General features: G+C 37.9%; 1 protein-coding gene across 3 annotated transcripts in view; it reads left to right on the forward strand.

Moving 5' to 3' along the window:
* Positions 1 to 18,868, forward strand: part of LOC139760617 (NF-X1-type zinc finger protein NFXL1-like) — a 43,388-nt gene extending 24,520 nt beyond the window's left edge. For all 3 annotated transcript variants that reach the window (XM_071684007.1, XM_071684006.1, XM_071684005.1), the window contains exons 10-16: positions 496 to 707; positions 1,894 to 2,038; positions 5,152 to 5,241; positions 9,562 to 9,771; positions 10,752 to 10,940; positions 11,528 to 11,725; positions 15,599 to 18,868. In XM_071684007.1, coding sequence (XP_071540108.1) covers positions 496 to 707; positions 1,894 to 2,038; positions 5,152 to 5,241; positions 9,562 to 9,771; positions 10,752 to 10,940; positions 11,528 to 11,725; positions 15,599 to 15,826 — 1,272 coding nt within the window. In that variant the 3' untranslated portion in view covers positions 15,827 to 18,868. The remainder of the gene's footprint in view (positions 1 to 495; positions 708 to 1,893; positions 2,039 to 5,151; positions 5,242 to 9,561; positions 9,772 to 10,751; positions 10,941 to 11,527; positions 11,726 to 15,598) is intronic.
* The last annotated feature ends 1,136 nt before the right edge of the window (positions 18,869 to 20,004 follow it).

Here is a 20,004-nt window from a genome sequence, read left to right on the forward strand (position 1 = left end):
CCAGGGGCTCCCATTAAAGAGATGGCCACATCAAGGTGAATATTACTATTGGGGTTATACAGGAAAATATTTTTTGCTGCAGTGTAAGTAAGGGGAAACGGTATTCTCAACTTACAGTAACTGAGTTTAGTTCAAGGTCAGACATATTTGGCATGTTTATTAAGCAATTTGTTTGTGTTAAGCTACTAAGTTTTTTAAAAGGCTTAATCTGTACTGGTCCATCTTTTGTAGAAAGATATTCTTAGCGCATAGGAGGCAGTTCCAAATATGTTAACTTTTTAGATATTAAGTACTTTTGCCATCACATAAGTATTATGAAATAGAATCCATCAGTATGAGTGATTTAGCTATATCTGTATTTAGTACCGTGTATGTGATCTCAAGTTACTTGTAAGTCATCACAAGATAAGCTTGCCTGCATATCAGTCTAGTGACAATAGTAGTTTAGTTTTATAAAGTTTTGAGCAGAACATTAAATTTCCTTGTGTTTTTCAGTGCTGTGTTGGAGATTGTCCAAATTGTGAGCAGCCGTGTGGGCGAACATTAGTCTGTCGCAATCATAAATGTGAAAGCCGCTGCCACCAAGGTCCCTGTTATCCATGCACGGTGACCCATACTATCTCATGCCATTGTGGAGCCACCACAATCACAGTCCCATGTGGTCGTGAAAAGACCACCAAACCCCCTAAATGTTCTAAGCTGTGCAGGTATTATGCTTATATTTTTTTTTATGTATTTTCTGAAAGGCATGGCCATTAAGCTAAGGTTACCTTTTTTTTCTCTTTATCCTTAACCCATTCACTGTTACAATAAAAGCTGCATTTTTGTTCGGTTGTGTTATGCTATTTTTTTTATTCTTGATGAATTCATTTATTGTAAATATATGTGTAGGTAGTAAGAAGAAAATGTACAGTCTGAATAACTCCACCACTTGCTATCACTCCTCCAAACCAGCAAGCCTCTATATCACAGGCGTAGAAACATCTCAGTTGAGTGTTATACTTGCTGACTGTATCTTGTATGTAAATATCTACTAAAGTTATGGTAATACAATTTTGGTACTCGGTATTTTGTTTGATATTCAGTGAGAACTTTTTTAACAAGAAATGTTTCCCAAGAGCGTAACCTCTATTTGTATCATAAGGTCTGAATAATTTGAAATTGGTGTATGTTAAGTTGTTTCATTAAAAGACACTTTCTAAGAATGCATCTCAGGTGTTTAATGGGCCCATCTGTGTTTCATCAAAAGTTGCTTTTAGTTGTATGCAGTTTCTTGTATCATGTACATATTCCTCTCTGCATGATCATATGGTAATCCCCCCTCCATATTGATACTGACATGGTGTGCAGTAGCAGAATGACAAAGTGTGTAAACAGCAGAAATATATTTTGATAAAGGAAGTGCACTTTAGAATTGGATTGCTAAGGTATAAATTCTGATTAGTGTATATAAAGAATGAGGATGTGTGGAGGAGGAATAGAACAGACAAGGAAGTAGTTGGAAAATATAAGGATTGATTTTATTGACATAGGTAGGAAGGATGAATGTTGAATGGATGAGGAGAGGTTGCTTATCAAGGGATTAGAACAACAAGGGGTAGAGTAAGGCCTAGAATTAGATGTAGGAATAGGAGAAGAGAGTGTGTGAGTTTATGCTATGCTGGATTGTATATGATTATGTAAGAAGAGAGCATAGTAGAGGAAATTGTGCATATGCCACCATAGTGGAAAGTAAGGGATATATGTGAAGTAGAGAGATTAGTTGAAACTCTTGTATTATAGTACTAGCATAGATTCTAAAGGTTTTTCTTCCATTGCCCTCAGAATTGTGACATAACAGTCAGGATTTAAGTGTAAGAGATAACAGTAATAGACTGATATCTTAATTTGCAGACTGCCTCCCAGCTGTCACCACCCAACTCAGAAAAAACACAAGTGTCACCAGGGTTCGTGTCCTCCCTGCTGTATAACATGTGGACTGAAGCTCAAGTGTGGACATGTATGTCCAGTACCATGTCATGATGCTGTTCCTGTCAAGGTGACTAAAAGTATTTCTTCACTTTCTTTTATTTTAGCATTGCAAAAAATCACTTGTTATAAATACTCATTGTAGTTTGGAGGGCATGGGAGATGAATCAATTGTTGTTTGCAGACGATATGGATCTGGTGGCAGAGCCCAGAGAGAAACTCCTAAAGCTGGTGACAGAGTATGTGAGTGTTGAAAGTAGAAAGTTGAGAATAAAGTAAATAGAAGTAGGTTAATTAGGTGCAGGAATGTGATTCGTGATGATGGTTTGAGTGTGTCTGAAATGGAAGGACCTAAAGGGAGTGGAGTATTTTAAATACATGGGAATGGACAAGGCACTGGATGGAGCCATGGTGGCTGAAGTGAGTCACAGGATGGGAGAATAGAGTTAGGGCTTGGGTGAATTAAGTAGTTTGTGAGAGGAGAGATCAATGTTCTTAGGGCAAAGATATTGCTGTATGAATATGAGAATTGGGCTTTGAATCCAAAATAAAAGAAGAGGGTGGACATGTAGGAAATTAAATGCCTGAGGATGATGCTTGATGTGAAGCAGATTGATTGTTTAAGGAATGTTGTACGAGAGCTGTGGTAGAAAGTACAACCAGATTGAGAGGTCTAATTGGGGTTTGATGGAATGGTTTAGATATATAAAGGATATAATCAAAGTAATACTGACAGAAAGGATCTTCCTGTCAGAAGTGGAGGGAGGAAGGAAGACAAGGAGACCAAGAATATGGAAAGATGAAGTAGATGAGGCTTTTAGAGTATTTGGGCATGATTATACAAGAGGGTGAGGGGTATGCAAGGACTGATGTGGTATATTTGGGTGATATGCTCTCCGTGGGTTGAACTGAGACATATGAAATGGTCATGGACTCCTGTGGTGTAGTGGTTAGCGTTCCTGACCGTGATGCATTCATGAGCCACCCAGAGTTGAGGTCAGTAAAATGGGGACCTGGTTTAGACATATGAAGAGAATGAGTGAGGAAAGATTGACAAAGAGGATATATATATGTGTCAGAAGTGGAGGGAACATGGAGAAGCGGGAGACCAAATTGGAGGTGGAAGGATGGAGTGGAAAAGATTTTGAGTGATTTGGGCCTGAACATACAGGAGGGTGAGAGGGGTGCAAGGGATAGAGTGAATTGGAACAATGTGGTATGCCGGGGTTGACGTGCTCTCATTGGACTGAACTAGGGCATGTGAAGTGTCTGAGGTAAACCATGAAAAGGTGTGTGGGGCCTGGATGTGAATAGGGAGCTGTGGTTTCGGTGCTTTACACATGACAGCTAGAGACTGAGTTTGAATGAATGTGGCCTTTTTTGTCTGTTTTCCTGGCACTACCTCACTGAAGCAGGGGGTTGGTTATGCTGTTTCCTGTTGGGTGGGGTAGCGCTAAGAATGGATGAAGGCAAGCAAGTATGAATATGTACCTGTGTATATATGTAAATGTCTGTTTATGTATATGTATGTATATGTTGATATGTATATGTATGTATATGTGCATGTACTGGTGTTTATGTATATGAATGTAGATATATGTGTATATGAGTTGATGGGCCATTCTTTATCTGTTTCCTGGCACTACCTCGCTGACATGGGAAACAGCAATTAAGTATAATAGATAATGATAATATAGTGTTAATGGGATGGCCATGACTAAGGCCTCAGCTGCCCATGCCGTCTCAGAAAAAAAAACAAATAAAGAATAGTCAATGGAGCTTGGCTGTAGATGGTTGAATTTGACTCCAGTGCAATAGAGTACAGTTAGAGAGTGGATGTATATAAATAAGGAATTTTTTTGTTCCTCATAGTACTTCAGTACAATGGGAGAAGCAGTTAGGTATACAAAGAAATGTTCTATTCTATAATTTCTGATATTTTTAGATTCTTATAGAATTCAGTATATATTCTCATTTTAGTGTACAGATCTGCTGTTATGTGGTGATTCAGATGTCGCAGGCTGTAAATGTCTATAGTTATCTATATTTTGAATGTAACATTTTCACACCTTGTCTGAGTGCAGCACATGTGAGTGGCCAATGGTTGGAAAGAATGAGATAAAGGATAGGGAGTACCAGTTATGAAAGCAAATGGTGAATGTCTATTAGAATTCTTTGCTGAGAGACATGTTTATAGCAGATGCCAATTTTGATCATCAACTGGAGGGGGAAGTGAAGGAACAAAAAAGGAATGCATTTCAAGATTTTTTACATTAATAGCAAAGCATGTTTGAAAGTGGTTGGTAGGGTGAGTGAAAGTGTTGAGACAGGCATGGAAATGTCATGTGATCTTGGTTTTTCACTAAATGAATGGATGTAGCAGGAAGATAAATGGAAACAAAAGAAGGAAGAGAAGGATCAAAGCTTAAGATAGATGGAAAAAACCTAGTTTTTGGTAACTAGCTTACTTGCAAATGATCAGTTTTCATACCAAAGAGTGAAGGGAAATTTCAAAATTTGGTGTATAAATTTTACACAGAGTGCAAGAGAAGAAAGTTGAAGGTGATGAAGGGAATGATAAGGTGAGGACATTGAAAAAAGGGAGAATGCAATACTGTGCTGAATGAATAAAAACAAGAGCTGAAGTGGTATGTGATCCCCCCATTTATTACATATGTTCTTTTTTACTAGTAACCCATAGACTTTCTGTAGTACAGTAGCATGGTTAGTGCAGAACTTTTTCCGTATATCATAACCTCAGAATTTTTTTCTCTCTTAATGACATGTTCTCTTTCCACCTTAACTTTGATGTTCTCTTGTCTATAATCCCATCACTTATCATTTTATACACCATTTTATTCACTTTTCACTTGTCCATGTTACATCAGCCACTCACCCAACAGTACTGTAGTTACCCAAAATTTTCTCATTTTTCATTGTGTTGACTTTATGAACTCTCATCCACTCTGTAGAACATTCTTGTCAGTCAGTCATAGAGTGTATTGATAAAAGAAAAATATATGTTGGACTTTGTTTAATGCAGAGAGAGCAGAAAATCTTGATGAAAGCAAAAAAGTATATATACATGCTTTTCAGTCGTGTCACTGTTTTATGTGTACCAGGAACAGAGAGAAGTAATTTACCATTTTCATGATCTTTTCTCATTTCTCCCTTTATTCAAAGATAGTGGACACCAAGAAGCGAGCAGGGCCTTGGGAACCAGTTACTGCCCCTCGCATAGAGATCCAAAAGAAGCCATGCCCACCATGTCAGGTATACTGGAGTGTATTACTTACATCTTTGATTACAGTTTTGTTTTGTTTTTAGAAAATTGTATGTGCATGTTTTACATTATTGCTTTAACTGTATTTCATTTCTTTTTAGTTGCTTAGTGCCTCTTCTGGGATGCTGTATCTAGTGCATAATTTTCTAAGTATTTTCCCCTTTCTGTCAGCTGACATCATCAAACTCAAGTACCATCTTGAGAGTACTGGTAGGCTGGTTGGACCCCTCATGTGATGAAGAAAATATTTCAATTATTATTATCATTATGAATGTCATTATGATTATCATTGATACGTTATTATTATTATTTATTTATTTTTGTTATACTTTTTCGCTATCTCCCACGTTTGTGAGGTAGCGCAAGGAAACAGACGAAAGAATGGCCCAACCCACCCACATACACACATGTATACATACACATCCACACACGCACATATACATACCTATACATCTCAACGTATACACATATACACACACAGACATATACATATATACACATGTACATAATTCATACTGTCTGCCCTTATTCATTCCCGTCGCTACCCCGCCACACATGAAATGACAACCCCTTCCCAGCATGTGTGCGAGGTAGCACTAGGAAAAGACAACAAAGGCCACATTTGTTCACACTCAGTCTCTAGCTGTCATGTATAATGCATAATGCACCGAAACCACAGCTCCCTTTCCACATCCAGGCCCCACAGAACTTTCCATGGTTTACCCCAGATGCTTCACATACCCTGGTTCAGTCCATTGACATTATTATTATTATCATTATTATTATTATTATTATTATTATTATTATTATTATTATTATTATTGTTATCATTAGTTACAATTATTGTTATTATTTTTGTTGTTGTATGGTTGCCAATCTTGTGCCATCAGTGCAATGGAATGGAAGAGGGTGGATAAGTCAGAGTTGAAATACATGAGGATAATATGTGATGTAAGGCAGGTCAGTCATGTAAGAATTGATAGTGTGAGTGAGGTGTTTTAGTAAACACAGTCTTATTGAGAGAGCTAACCAGATTGTGGTGAAATGGCCTTGACATATGAAGAGGATGAATACCGAAATACTGACTAGGAGGATTTGCATGTCAAAAGTAAAGGGAGTATTGGGATGAAGGAGGCTGAGAAGCTAGTAGAGGGATGTAATGTAAGAGGCATATAGTTAATGGCCTAACATCCAAGAGGATAAGGGGAATGCATGGGATAGAGCAAATGGTATCATTGTGGTGTACTGGGTGTGATTTTCTGTTACTAGGTTGAACCAGGATATAAAAAGCAGTCAGGGGAAACCATGGAATGGAGTGTGGGTCTTGGCTCTACATAATGGTCTCTGATTTTATCACATTATACATGACAGGTAAAGAAGTGAGAAAGGATGGCCTTTTTTCTGTTCTTAGTACTACCTCACAAAAGTGTGAAACAGTGAGCAAGAATGGAAAATATAATCTTTTTTCATACTTGCTTGTTGTTTTCCACCTTTGTGAGATAGCACTAGAATCACAAGAAAAATTGTGCCACTTTATGTGCCTTGGTTCAGGCCATTGACAGCATGTTGCTTGCCATATACTATATCATGTTAGAAGTGAAGGGAACAAGGGGAAGGAGACAGAATGTTGGAGTGAAAGAGACTTTGAGTTGTCATGGTTTGCACATCGAGGAGGATGAAAAGTGTTCAGTAATAGGGTCAGCTATGTTTATTTATGTATTCATTAATAATTACCTCAGGACCAATTTCTATGAAAGAGTGTTTGTGTTATCCAGGACCATTGTAAAGGCTCTTGCAGCCCATGGCTGTGGTACTTCCAGGAGGTGGCAAATGCATACTTCTTTAAAGTGAAAAGTTCTTTAACAAGACTGTATTTCCAATAATACAGCCTCACTAAAGGTGACTTTTCACATGCAGTGCAACTTCTTGCTGGTGGTTCCCAGTAGCACCAGTCACTTGTATCATTGTGGGGTACAGGGGTAATATGCTTCCAGTAAATTGAATCAGGGCAAATGAAGCAGTCAGGGGAACCATGAAATGGTCTCTGAGGCTTGGCTTTGGATGATGGGCAGTTTGAAAGTATATGTGAGTGAGTGGGGCTGTTATTTTACTGTTCCTATTGTTGCCTTGCAAATGCAGGAAAAAACAAGCAGGAATGAAAAGAAAAACTATATATTTTTTCATACTTGGTAGCCATTTCCTACATTTTAAGTTAGCACAAGGAACAGAAAAATATTGTGTTTTACTGAAATCAGATCCCACCAACCACAGCCAAAGCCCACAAACCATTGCACAGTTTTGCCTGACCACTTCACATTCCCTGGCTCAGGTCATTGACAACAAAAAACTTCAATTCACGCTATCCCTTGCATGCTTTTCACCTCTTTGGATGTTTTGACTATAACAACTCAAAGCTCCTCTGTCTCCCCCTTCTCCTTGCTTCCCACACTTCTGGCATATAGATCCTTTTAGTTAGTCTTTCTTTGGTCATCCTCTCCATATATCCAGACCATTTAAGTACACTTTGGATATCTCTCAATTATAGTGCACTTTGTCATTCTATACATAGTCAGCCCACCTCATGCCATGTATAATCCTCAAATGTGTCATTTCCAATGGTCATCTTTGTTTCATATGGTAAATTATATTTTTTTTTATATAGTGAAGCATCTTGGGTAAACCATGGAAAGGTCTGTGGGGCCTGGATGTGGATAGGGAGCTGTAGTTTTGATGCATTACTCATGACAGCTAGAGACTGAGTGTGAACGATGTGTGGCCCTTTTTGTCTGTTTTCCTGGTGCTACCTCGCTGAACCAGGGGTAGCAATGATATTTCCTGTGTCATAGGGTAGCGAAAGGAATGGATGAAGGCAACCAAGTATGAATATGTACATGTGTATATATGTATTCACTGAGAACCAATCACTTTCCTCTCTTCCTACTCTTACAGATGCCTTACATCCTCGATAAAAACTTTTCACTGCTTCTAGCAACTTGCCTCCCTCACCATATATTCTTAATACCTTCCACAGAGCATCTCTATCATATGCCTTCTCCAGATCCATAAATGCTACATACAAATCCATTTGTTTTTCTAAGTATTTCTCACATATTCTTCAAAGCAAACACCTGATCCACACATCTTCTACCACTTCTGAAACCACACTGCTCTTCCCCAATCTGATCCTCAGTACATGCCTTCACCCTCTCATTCAATACCCTCTGGGGTCGATTTGCTGTCAATGGATTGAACCAGGGCATGTGAAGTGCCTGGGGTAAACCATGGAAAGTTTTGTGGGGCCTGGATGTGGAAAGGGAGCTGTGGTTTTGGTGCATTATACATGACAACTAGAGACTGAGTGTGAACGAATGTGGCTTTTGTTGTCTTTCCCTAGCGCTACCTCACGTGCATGCGGGCGAAGGGGATTGTCATTTCATGTGTGGTGGGGTGGCAACGGGAATGAATAAAGGCAGCAGGTATGAATTATGTACTTGTGTATATATGTGTATGTCTGTGTATATATAAGTATGTATACGTTGAAATGTGTAGGTATGTATATGTGCATGTGTGGACATGTGTATGTGGGTGGGTTGGGCCATTCTTTCATCTGTTTCCCTGCGCTACCTCACTAACGCAGGAGACAACGACAAAGTATGATAAAATAATAAGTATATATGTATATGTCTGTGTATGTGTATGTATATGTTGATATGTATATGCGCATGTATGGGGGTTTATGTATATTGATAGGCATAAATGCCTATACATGCACATATACATATGTTGATATGTATATGTGCATGTATGGGCATTTATGTATATACATGTGTATATGAATGGATGGGCCATTCTTTGTTCTTTCTCCTGATGCTACCTCGCTGATGCAGGAAACAGTGATCAAGTATATGTAAGTATTTTTTGACAGTCCTCTTTAATAGGTTTTTACCTAATGCATGAATTAATGATGATTTACATATTCAAAAGGTTAGGAGAAAATAGGTGATGTAAATGGAAGTTTTATCTGGTGTTAGCTATTATTTAATGCCTCTGCCCAGCTAACCATGCAAATTTGAGAGTTTTGAGTCTATTCTGAAGATAATATGGTAATTTAGTTTAGTACAAAATAGGTAAATCAAAGTAAAAATGTGCAAAATATTGTAACATCGTTTCATGACACTCTGGTGTTAGGGAAAGTTATCCGTATGCTACTTATGTTTATTTATTCTACTGCATTGCTTGACATCACATCTATATTGTCAGATTGACAAGTCATACTTTAGAATAACTTTTATCTTTTGCCATCATTTTAGGTCCCAGTACCAACAGTATGCTATGGCCAACATGAGACTCCAAATTGGCCTTGTAGTGATATTCGGCCTTACTGTTGTGGACGAAAATGTGGGCGTAAACTAGCTTGCACCAACCACACTTGTGAGCAGGATTGTCATACAGTTGAGAATGCACCAGATGACCAAAGAGCAGGATCCAACTGTATACCTTGTGAGAGAGTTTGCTCTATGGTTAGTAAAGCTACCTTGGTTCTCCTGTTTCCTTTAGTTCTGCTATGGATGACCCTAACTTTCTTTCACCTCCTGACCAGAAAGACAGAGGGTTAGAAGGTCCTAAGCACAATTTTCTTAGATGGTATTTTTGAGATTCTCTCATAGTCATGGGACACTGCCTCAGAGAGAAAGGGTTTTTTCATATTTAAAAACTTAATTTTTTTCTGCGAATATTATATTATTAAACCTTCAGTACCTGATGTTGTTCAGATGGTTTATAACAAGATTTTGCATGCATTACCCTCCTTTGGATGCTGCAAGAAACAGAATGTCATGGATTAGTAGCCAAAATTAACTGAAGAAACTGTTTTGTAAAGTCCTTAGATGTTATACTTTTCTTTTGTTATAGACTGACTTCCTCTGTATGTTGTATTTGAGGTACTATGTGAAATAGAAAAATTAAACACTTAGTTTCTCATGTCCATCTTATTATTCTATTGGAGGTGGAAGGATGGAGTAAAGGTGATTTTGAGCGATTTAGGATCTGAACTATAGGGAGAAGGGTGAGGGGCATGCACAGGATAGAGTGAATTAGAGCAGTATGGTATACTGGAGTCGACATGCTGTTGGTGGACTGAACCAGAGCACGTGGATCATCTAAGGTAAACGATGGAAAGTTCTCTGGGGCGTAGTTGTTGACAGGGAGCTGTGGTTTCAATGCATTTCACATAACAGTTAGAGAATAGATGTGAGCGAATATAGCCTTACTTCGTCCGTTCCTGGTGCTACCTCACTGACACAGAAAACAGTAATCAGGTATTAGAAAAAAAGATTATTTGTTCTTGTTACAATCTAAAAGTCAGTCGTATGAGACTTTCTTCTTATACCCATACCTTTTATATTTCTCTGTGTTGCACAGCAGATTATCTGTTGCCTTTCATTGTTCTACTTTATCTATAGATGTTTATTTGTTAACGAGTTTTGGTGCTTCCCTACAGCCGCGTCCAAAAGGCTGTAATCATGAATGTGGGAAGGCATGCCATCCAGGAGAGTGTGCACCTTGTGAGAAGTTGGTAAAAATTAAGTGCCACTGTACCCTCAACCATTTGTATGTGAAATGTAAACTGTGGAATGGTGCTGCAGGGAAAGAAGAAATACAGAGCTGTAAAAATCAGTGTAACAAATTGGTAAGTTATGGTACCCTGTTTTATCTTTTATAGCAAATGATACAAAGGGTTAAAGAGTCATGCAGAAATAAGTATGAATATGTGTTTGAAACTTGCTGAGATTTTTTGGAGGGAATTAGTATACTTGATTATGTGCTGAAGTCTTATTATGATGCAATGATTGCCCATGGTGTGAGAGTGTTTAGGCTCTAAGAATATCCTTGAACACCTGCAAGAAGTGCTTAAGAATTTTTGATTGATGACTTTAACATGAAATTGATTACAATAATGAACTTAGCGGTTGATAGCCTAAAACCATAATAACAAGCCAACCGTCAGTGGTATGCTAAGTATTTATATTTTTGAAATCCATATTTGGTTGGCCTATTGAAGATGGCATTTGGGAATGACAGATACTCTATTATGGTATTGAACCTTTGGTGGCAGGGTCCATCTGATTTGAATTAAAAGGGTTATGTTGCAGAAGTCTTCTAAATATCCCCTTTTGTAATTCAATTTTTGTCATATTATACGAGGCTGATTTTGGAACCAACCTCAAAATGCTTTTCTGTGTTAGTTTAATGTTGCCTCATATCTAATCTTTTCAGATGTCTTGTGGTCACCGATGCACGAAGGACTGCCATAGTGGGTCATGTAGTGAATCACAAAACTGTCACAAACGTGTGGTTGTCCGTTGCCCATGTAAAAGGCAGAGGAAAGACTTTTTCTGTTACCTTGTGCTTGCTGGAAAAGTCACCCTGGATTGTAATGAAGTTTGCATTACAAAGATGGAGGAGAAGAGAAAGGTATTTATTGGTCTTAAGATTATGCAAAGAATATGTGAATACATCATGATTCCAAATCAGGGTACAGGGTTAATGATTATTTATGGAAAGCTTTTAATCCACTTAAGGAATCCTTTAGTTTTATTAAAGGCTTGTATTTAGAATCCATTCTGTTTTATTGAGTTTGGGAAACTGGAGAAAATTCATGGCCTGATGAGCAGAAAGAATGGGTGTTTACTGATGCAAAAACAAGAGACCTGGGGATATTTAAGCAGGTATATGAGAAGTGTATAAAGAAAATATATAGCATCAATAATATTTTGTGTAAGGGATAGAACAATCTGGAAGGTTTCTTGGATGGAAGATTTATGAAAATACAGAATATTCAGAATCATTGCATGTTGGCAAAAGTAGATTTTAGATAAAACTAGAGACATGGAGGTAGATGAATCAACACAACAGGTATTAGATGACGAATTATGCACCATAATTAAAAACTTCAATGAAGCAGATGGCAGATATGCATTAACTGTTGATGGAAAACCATTTCCAGTCAAAGTGGAAAGGTTGAGAAAAGGGAGAAGTACTGATTAAAAGACTACTAGATGCTATAGACATGTCTGATGTGGTATCTGAGATAAAGGAAACAAAGAATTAGTAGATATGGACAAGTATTGGTTATGATTAGTTTGGAGTTATGTAGCCAGGAGGTACTACAGCAGGCTAAGAAGACTGCAGGCAAGGAAGAATTCACTAGGGTAATCAGTTGAGGTGATAAACTGAGGGAAGAGAAGAAAATTTTAGGAAGGCAGAAAACAAGAAACATCTAAAAAGGCTGGATTGTAGAACAACCCTGCCAGTACCTCAGAGAGGTCAAGAATAATGTGATGGGATTGTCACATTAAAACATATACACAAATATAGTCAGACTAGTAGTAAATAAAAAAAAAGAGCTGGAGCTCAAGCATCAAACAAGTGAAAACAATCCTGATATTATTGGAGTATTGAAAACAAAATGTACTAGAGATTAGATCTGACCTAATCTGTTTGGAGAGATACATGGTAACAAGGAGGGAAAGAGAAGACAAAGGAGGGTGTGAACTGGCCCTTTTAACCCTCAGAATGTGCAGCTCATTAGAGATGACGTTACTGAGTGTGAAAGAAAAAAATCCTACCGTTATTTTCATATTATTCATAAGTAAAGAAAGTATTCTGAAAATTAGTATACACCTCATACCCTGCTTATGACCTATGTAACTTACGATCATTGGTACGTGAGATCAGAAAAAAAATTTAAATTAGAATATAAAAATTATGAAATATGAACTAAAGAATCTAAAATAAAATGTAAAAAGAAACTGTAGAATCATATAATATAGCTGGTTGATAAAAAACGAGATATTCATGGTAGAAATTGAGTAGGATAAAAGAATGCTGTACAGGTATATGAATTCTACATGCCATGTTGATGCGGATCTGACTTACGTCCATTTCGAGATCCGACCAGTCCGTCAGAACAGAACTTGGACATATGTCAGGGAGGGAGTGTACTTTTCTCAGTATTAGTAAAGTTGGGTTTTGAATGGTTGGGGAAGGCAGATGGGCAGCATATCTCTCTAATAATTCAACAACTGTTTTTGCTGGGTTTGATATCATGGTATAATCAAAGCACAGTAAAAACTTTATGGTTTCTTTTTTTCAGTATGATTTAACATTGTACACACCACAGGTGTTTTACTTATATATTTTTTTGCACAAAGAGAACTGTTTATTTGTATGACGAAATGTATGAATGTTTTTTTATCACCAGAAAAATAAGCGCTGATATCTAAAATGTTTCACTCGTCCAAAACTAACTAAATTTTCATAATTCTCGGGGGTTTATTTGGGGTAAAAGAGAATGGGTGATGACATACGATATCAACAAATGCCAACACCCTAAAGCTTCATACCTAAAGCATCATACCCATGTTAAGGTTTATTTTCAGTCTTGATTTCACTCTGTATACTCGGGCTACTCAGTTGGCGGACTGTAGCAAGCCTTGATGCTGACCCCAACCTCTCCTCTATCTGTACAGTAACTCACTCATAACAAAGAAAAAACTTTAGGATGGTTTTCTTTTGCAGCACACCTGTAATTGATTGCATTTCATAAAATTATCTCGTATTAACTTACCAACAATAACTTTTCCAATTGTAAAAGCCCATATCAGCTTGAAATAAATTGAAGCATGTACTCTTGCTTAATTTTCGTTATGTTATTTTGAATGAGGCCTTTTACCCAGACCTTTGCCACTTCAGAATTTTGTGTGTTTGGACCTTCACTGATACTAATTGAGTAGCTCTGGTATACACTCTGCTTGCTACACATAAATATATACATATTATTTACATATTATTCTCACAGGTAGTCATTAGTTTAGTTATGTGCGTAAATGTACACATACTTTTCTGGTCACTGACACTGTAAACGTGAACATTACAGTAACTAATGTTTTATTCTCGAGAATTGGCAGTTTTGATGCCTCCTTCTTCCCTCGAATAGCTGAGCTTTGGAATTCTCTTCCTTTTCTTACCTTCCGCTCTTCATATAACCTTCATTCCTTTAAGAGGTGGATCACCAAACACTTGCAGATCCCTGATTAATTTCCACTTTCTTTGTAACTTTTTTTTTTCACCTGAAATGGCCTTGATTGGAGCATTTCATTTGCCTGTGCTATTTCGGTTACTAGAAAAAAAGTCTAAAACTAAGTAAATTTATATTGTTCCTGGTGTTTTATATGGTACAAGAGAAAGTGGGAGCTTATTTAAGATATAATGAGGTTGATACACATGATTCCTACTCAAATATTTTCAACTGTGTGACATGGAATGATCGATGTGTAAATGTGTTTGTAATTACATAATTTATTTGAATACTGTGCATTGGAATTCCTGGGGCCAGTATGGAGCTATAACATATACAAAACTCTTACTTTCATTCATGTCATTAACAATTTTATCATTAATCACTTTCAAAGCACCGAGAAATATTGTAGTTCAACCTCAGTCATATACAAACACATATTTCTCCTGTACTTTTTCACTTGAAAGTTTTAATGTATATAAGCTTTCCTCTACATTACTATATCATCAGTTGCCCTAAGTGTGTGCATTGTTCAATAGTGGATATGTTTGTTTGTCATATCACCAAGTCAGCATATGTGTACCTCTCATGAGTGACTGGGGCATGATATTTTTTTTTGTCATGGCAAGAGGTTGACAGTGTTATCTATAGGTAATTAGTGGAATAAAGATTCAAATGAGAGCAGGAGCCATTAAAATATCATATGTGGCTTGAAGCAGTGAGTTGAGAGAACATACTGTGCATAGAGTTGTAGAAAGTTGACATTGGACAGCTTTAAATTTCAAAACATTGGAAGATTGCTTATTCAGACAACACAATGGGAATAGTGACTGTAGGAAAGAAGTGCTTGATGATTTTCTGTTGATGGTTTGTAATCCTCCAAGATATTTAATGAACTGCAACAAATGTCATCAGTTACCACTACATTTTTCAGTACAGGATTGAGGTCTATGTAGATTTAAAGCAAGACATTACTACCAGTTTTGTTTTCTCTGCCTCTGTTACTAGTGTGTGCCCTGAAATTGCATATTCTGTAGCTTTGACATCTAACCAAAATTTAGTGATTTCATGTGTAAAAAGACGTTTTTTAATGTAGTGTCTTCACTTCTGAAAGTTAGTTTCATATACTACAGGCATTTACATAAGGTGTTCTAATAAGTGAATTAGAATTGTTGAGAGAACTACTTTTATACATATTTTTGCAGTAGTTTGATATTCATCCCAACAACTTTGTAGTTTTAATCCAAAAAATATCTTTGTGTTTAAAGGCACAAGGAGAAGAAGAAAGAAGGAAGTTGGAAGAGGAGCAGACAAGGCAAAAGAAAGAATTAGAGGATTTTGAGAGGAAGACGGAGGGACGAAAGCACAGACGTCGAAATAGGCGACATACAGAAATAGAAGTAGAAGCAACTATTTGGCAAATATATGGGAAATTTATCATGGCTGGTGCAATATCAGTAGCTGCAGTATCCATTTATGTGATTATTACTGTGTAATATGACAAGTTTATTACATGTTTTTCTATTACTGTGTAATATGACAAGTTTATTACATGTTTTTCATATTTATTTTATAATATATAAATTGGTGTGTTGGGTGTAAAAAGTATTTCTGATGTATATATACCAGCATAGGAAGGGGACTGAGTTTTAGTAGGTATTAGTTCTAGAAACAGAAAAATCATAAAATGAGTTTGATTTCTAGTTACATTTGGTAATGTGCTATATTAATATGAGTTTGTTTTCTACTTAGATCCAGTTCTTTCATAGATTATAAACATACTGTGATATGTTGATTCCGATCATGCAATTTTGTTTTAATGAAGTGAAAATTTATATTGATTTCGACCATTCTTGGGTTATCATTTGAAAATCTAAGGAAACATCATCAAAGAGAATGTGTTATGTGGTGGTCAGATTGCCATCGGAAGAAAGTAAGTTTAGTGCTGTAAGACAAGTCTCAAGGTATTACAATTGGAACCAAATGTCGTGTGAAATTCCTTATGAATATGCTTATTTATAATCATAATACTTTCTCATAATTTTCATACAAGATGCATCAATGTCACATAATAATAATGACTTCTGATTTCCAAATTTCCACCTCCTAGTTATATTGACAGCCTTGTGATTAGCATGGTAGGGCCAGGAAACAGACGAAGAAAGGCCACATCCATTCACATCCTTACATGAGCTGTCGTGTATAATGCACCAAAACCATAGCTCCCTCTCCACATCCATACCCCACAGACTTTCTGTTGTTTATTCCAGATGTCTCACATGCCCAGGTTCAGTCCATTGACAGAATTTTGACCCCAGTATACCACATCATTCTAATTCACTCCATTCCATGTATGCCTTTCACCCTCCTGCATGTTTGGGCCTCAGTTGCTCAAAATATTTTGCACTTCATCCTGCCATCTCTTGTTTCTCCTTGTCCCCTCCTCTTCTGACACATATATCTTCTTTGTTAAACTTTCCTTACTCACTCTCCATTTGTCCAAATGATTTCAACATACCCACTTCTGCTCTCTCAGCCACACTTTTCATTACCATATATCTCTCTTACTCTTTCATTACTAACTTGATCTAACCACCTCACACCATATTGTCCTCCGACATTTCTTTCCAACACATCCACCCTCCTTCACACAGCACTTATCCATAGCCCATGGCTTGCATCCATATAATGTTGGAACTACTATTCCTTCAAACATACGTATTTTTGCCCCCCCCCCAATAACATACTCTCTTTCAACACATTCCTTAGTGCTCCTAGAAGCTTTGCTCCCCTACCCCTTGACTTACTTCCACTGCCATGTCTACTCCATTCAGAATTACATATATATATTTTTTTCATACATATTCGCCATTTCCACTGTTCTTAATGCTACCTTGCCATTTCCCGTGAGGTAGCATTAAGAACAGAGGACTGAGCCATAGAAGGAATATCCTCACTTGGCCCCTTTCTCTGTTTCTTCTTTTGGAAAATTAAAAATGGGAGGAGAGGATTTCCAGCCCCCTGCTCCCTCCCTTTTAGTTGCCCTTTTCGACATGCAGGGAATATATGGGAAGTATTCTTTCTCCCCTATCCCCATACACATATATATACATAACACATATACATACATACACATACATATATACTCTTTCACATATTCATACTTGCTTGTTCTTGTCCATTCCTGGTGCCACCCTGCCCCACAGGAAACAGCATTGCTACCCCCCCTCTTCAGCGAGGTCTCCATGGTTGTTTAATTTGTTTATGGATTGGGTGGTTAGGGCAGTAAATGCTAGAGTTTTGGAGAGAGGGGCAGGTATGCAGTCTGTTGAGGATAATAGGGCCTGGGAAGTGAGTCACTTGCTGTTTGCTGATGATACAGCACTGGTGGCTGAGTCAAGTGAGAAACTGCAGAAGTTGGTGGTTGAATTTAGAAAAGTGTGTGGAAGATGAAAGTTGAGAGTAAATGTGAATAAGAGCAAGGTTATTAGGTTCAGCAGGGTTGAGGGACAAGTCAATTGGGAGGTAAGTTTGAATGGAGAAAGCTGGAGGAAGTGAAGTGTTGTAGATATCTGGGAGTGGATTTGGCAGTGGATGGAACCATGGAAGCAGAAGAAGTGAATCATAGGGTGGGGGAGGGGGCGAAAGTTCTGGGAGCATTGAACAATGTGTGGAAGTCGAGAACATTATCTCAGAAAGCAAAAATGGGTATGTTTGAAGGAATAGTGGTTCCAACAATGTTATGTGGTTGCGAGGCGTGGGCTATGGATAGAGTTGTGCGGAGGAGGGTGGATGTGCTGGAAATGAGATGTTTGAGGACAATATGTGGTGTGAGGTGGTTTGATCGAGTAAGTAATGTAAGGGTAAGAGAGATGTGTGGTAATAAAAAGAGTGTGGTTGAGAGAGCAGAAGAGGGTGTTTTGAAATGGTTTGGTCACATGGAGAGAATGAGTGAGGAAGGATTGACCAAGAGGATATATGTGTCAGAGGTGGAGGGAACGAGGAGAAGTGGGAGCCCAAATTGGAGGTGGAAAGATGGAGTGAAAAAGATTTTGAGTGATTGGGGCCTGAACATGCAGGAGGGTGAAAGGCGTGCATACATATTCATACTTGCTTGCCCTCTTCCACAGAAAACAGCAGATACCCCCTCCTTCAGCTTGGTAGCACCAGGAAAACACAAAAAAGGCCTCATTTGTTCACAGTCAGTCTCTAGCTGTCATTATGATTACCACAAGACGAATTTGTGAGAGATTCCTGATGTTACCCAAAACCTTTCCAAAGGCTCCGGCAGACTAAGGCTGCACTATTTCAAGTAGCAAGGAAGTGTAGACTATTTTGATTTGAGAAGACCAGCCTCTTCAGAGGTGACTTTTCACTTGCAGTGTAACTTTTTGCAGCAACACCTATATCTGATGAGGGAACCAGCAAGGTGAGGAGTAGATTATGAATATAAGTCTTGTATCTCTATTTTACTCACTATTTCTGAAGAAGGCTTCTGTTCAAACAGAAAATGTTAGAGGAATAAAGCTCAAAAACTCTCACCTGTATTTGTCTCCTCTCCCTACCTGATTGAGTACTTGCTATGGGGTTTCTACCGCACTCAGAAGGTGGCCGCATCCACCAGCCAGTACCACAGGTCTATCTATAAGTATGATGATGTTGTCTATGACCAATTGAGGAGTAAGTGTTCACTGTGGAAATTGCATATTGGGCATGATGAGTCTTGGGATATGGTAAAGCAGTGTTTGTAATGTTGGAGTAATGCTTGGCATTCAGAATGTAGATGGAAAGTGGTAATGTATACAGGTGTGGGGAATGTAGTTTCAGATGCCTGAATGCCTGGTTTGGTAGGGTACTTATTTATCGCTTGTTAGGTTATTTAGGTGCATATATGCTTCACCATTGTTGTTTGGTGTGGAAGGGATATCTGTGAGTATAGGTTGTCAGAGCATGAAGCAAGGGTCAGTTCCTTGTTCTTGTTTAGGATGGGTATATGGATATGAGAGTGGTTTACTGTTGCAAAGAGAGAACTGAGTGCCAAGCTTATTAGGGTGAGATTGTTTTGGAATTATTTTTGTTTTTGTACAGATGTTGAATGTTTGTGATTGATAGGCCTCCAGTGAGTGTTCTTTGTACTTTGTTTTGTGTGGATTACAACTTTGTTATAATTGCTGTAACAAGGTGTGTGACCTGGCAGATGAAGCACATTTTAGGATTGAGAGGGTGAATTGTTTGTAGAGGCTACCGAGGGACTCCTTTTCTTGTCTAAATGTGGTATCAGTTAAGTCTTCTGACGGCATTTGATTTGATTATGGTCTTTGTACTGACGTTTGTAGTGTGAGATGGACATACGCCATCTTATCTCCTATCATATGCAGCACCTGCTGTAAATAAGAATCTATCCAATAGAGGGACAACATGGTTTCAGATAAAAGTAATGCATGCAAAATCTCGTGTATGAGTAATTCAATGAAAAGAAAAGCTCCGTTTTGGGCAAGTGAGGATAGGTGGATTGTGTATTTGGACAGGCAAAGGGGGGGGGGGGTAAAGGGCACCCCCTCCCCTTACATATACAGTAAACTGTAAATGTGAATACTTACAATATATTTACAGATGTTATAACCCTAAAAGTCCCTGGAAAGGAGAAAATGTTTATGTATGCCGAACAGTTAAG

The sequence above is a fragment of the Panulirus ornatus genome, chromosome 37 (assembly GCF_036320965.1).
Source record: "Panulirus ornatus isolate Po-2019 chromosome 37, ASM3632096v1, whole genome shotgun sequence".
Taxonomy (NCBI): domain Eukaryota; kingdom Metazoa; phylum Arthropoda; class Malacostraca; order Decapoda; family Palinuridae; genus Panulirus; species Panulirus ornatus.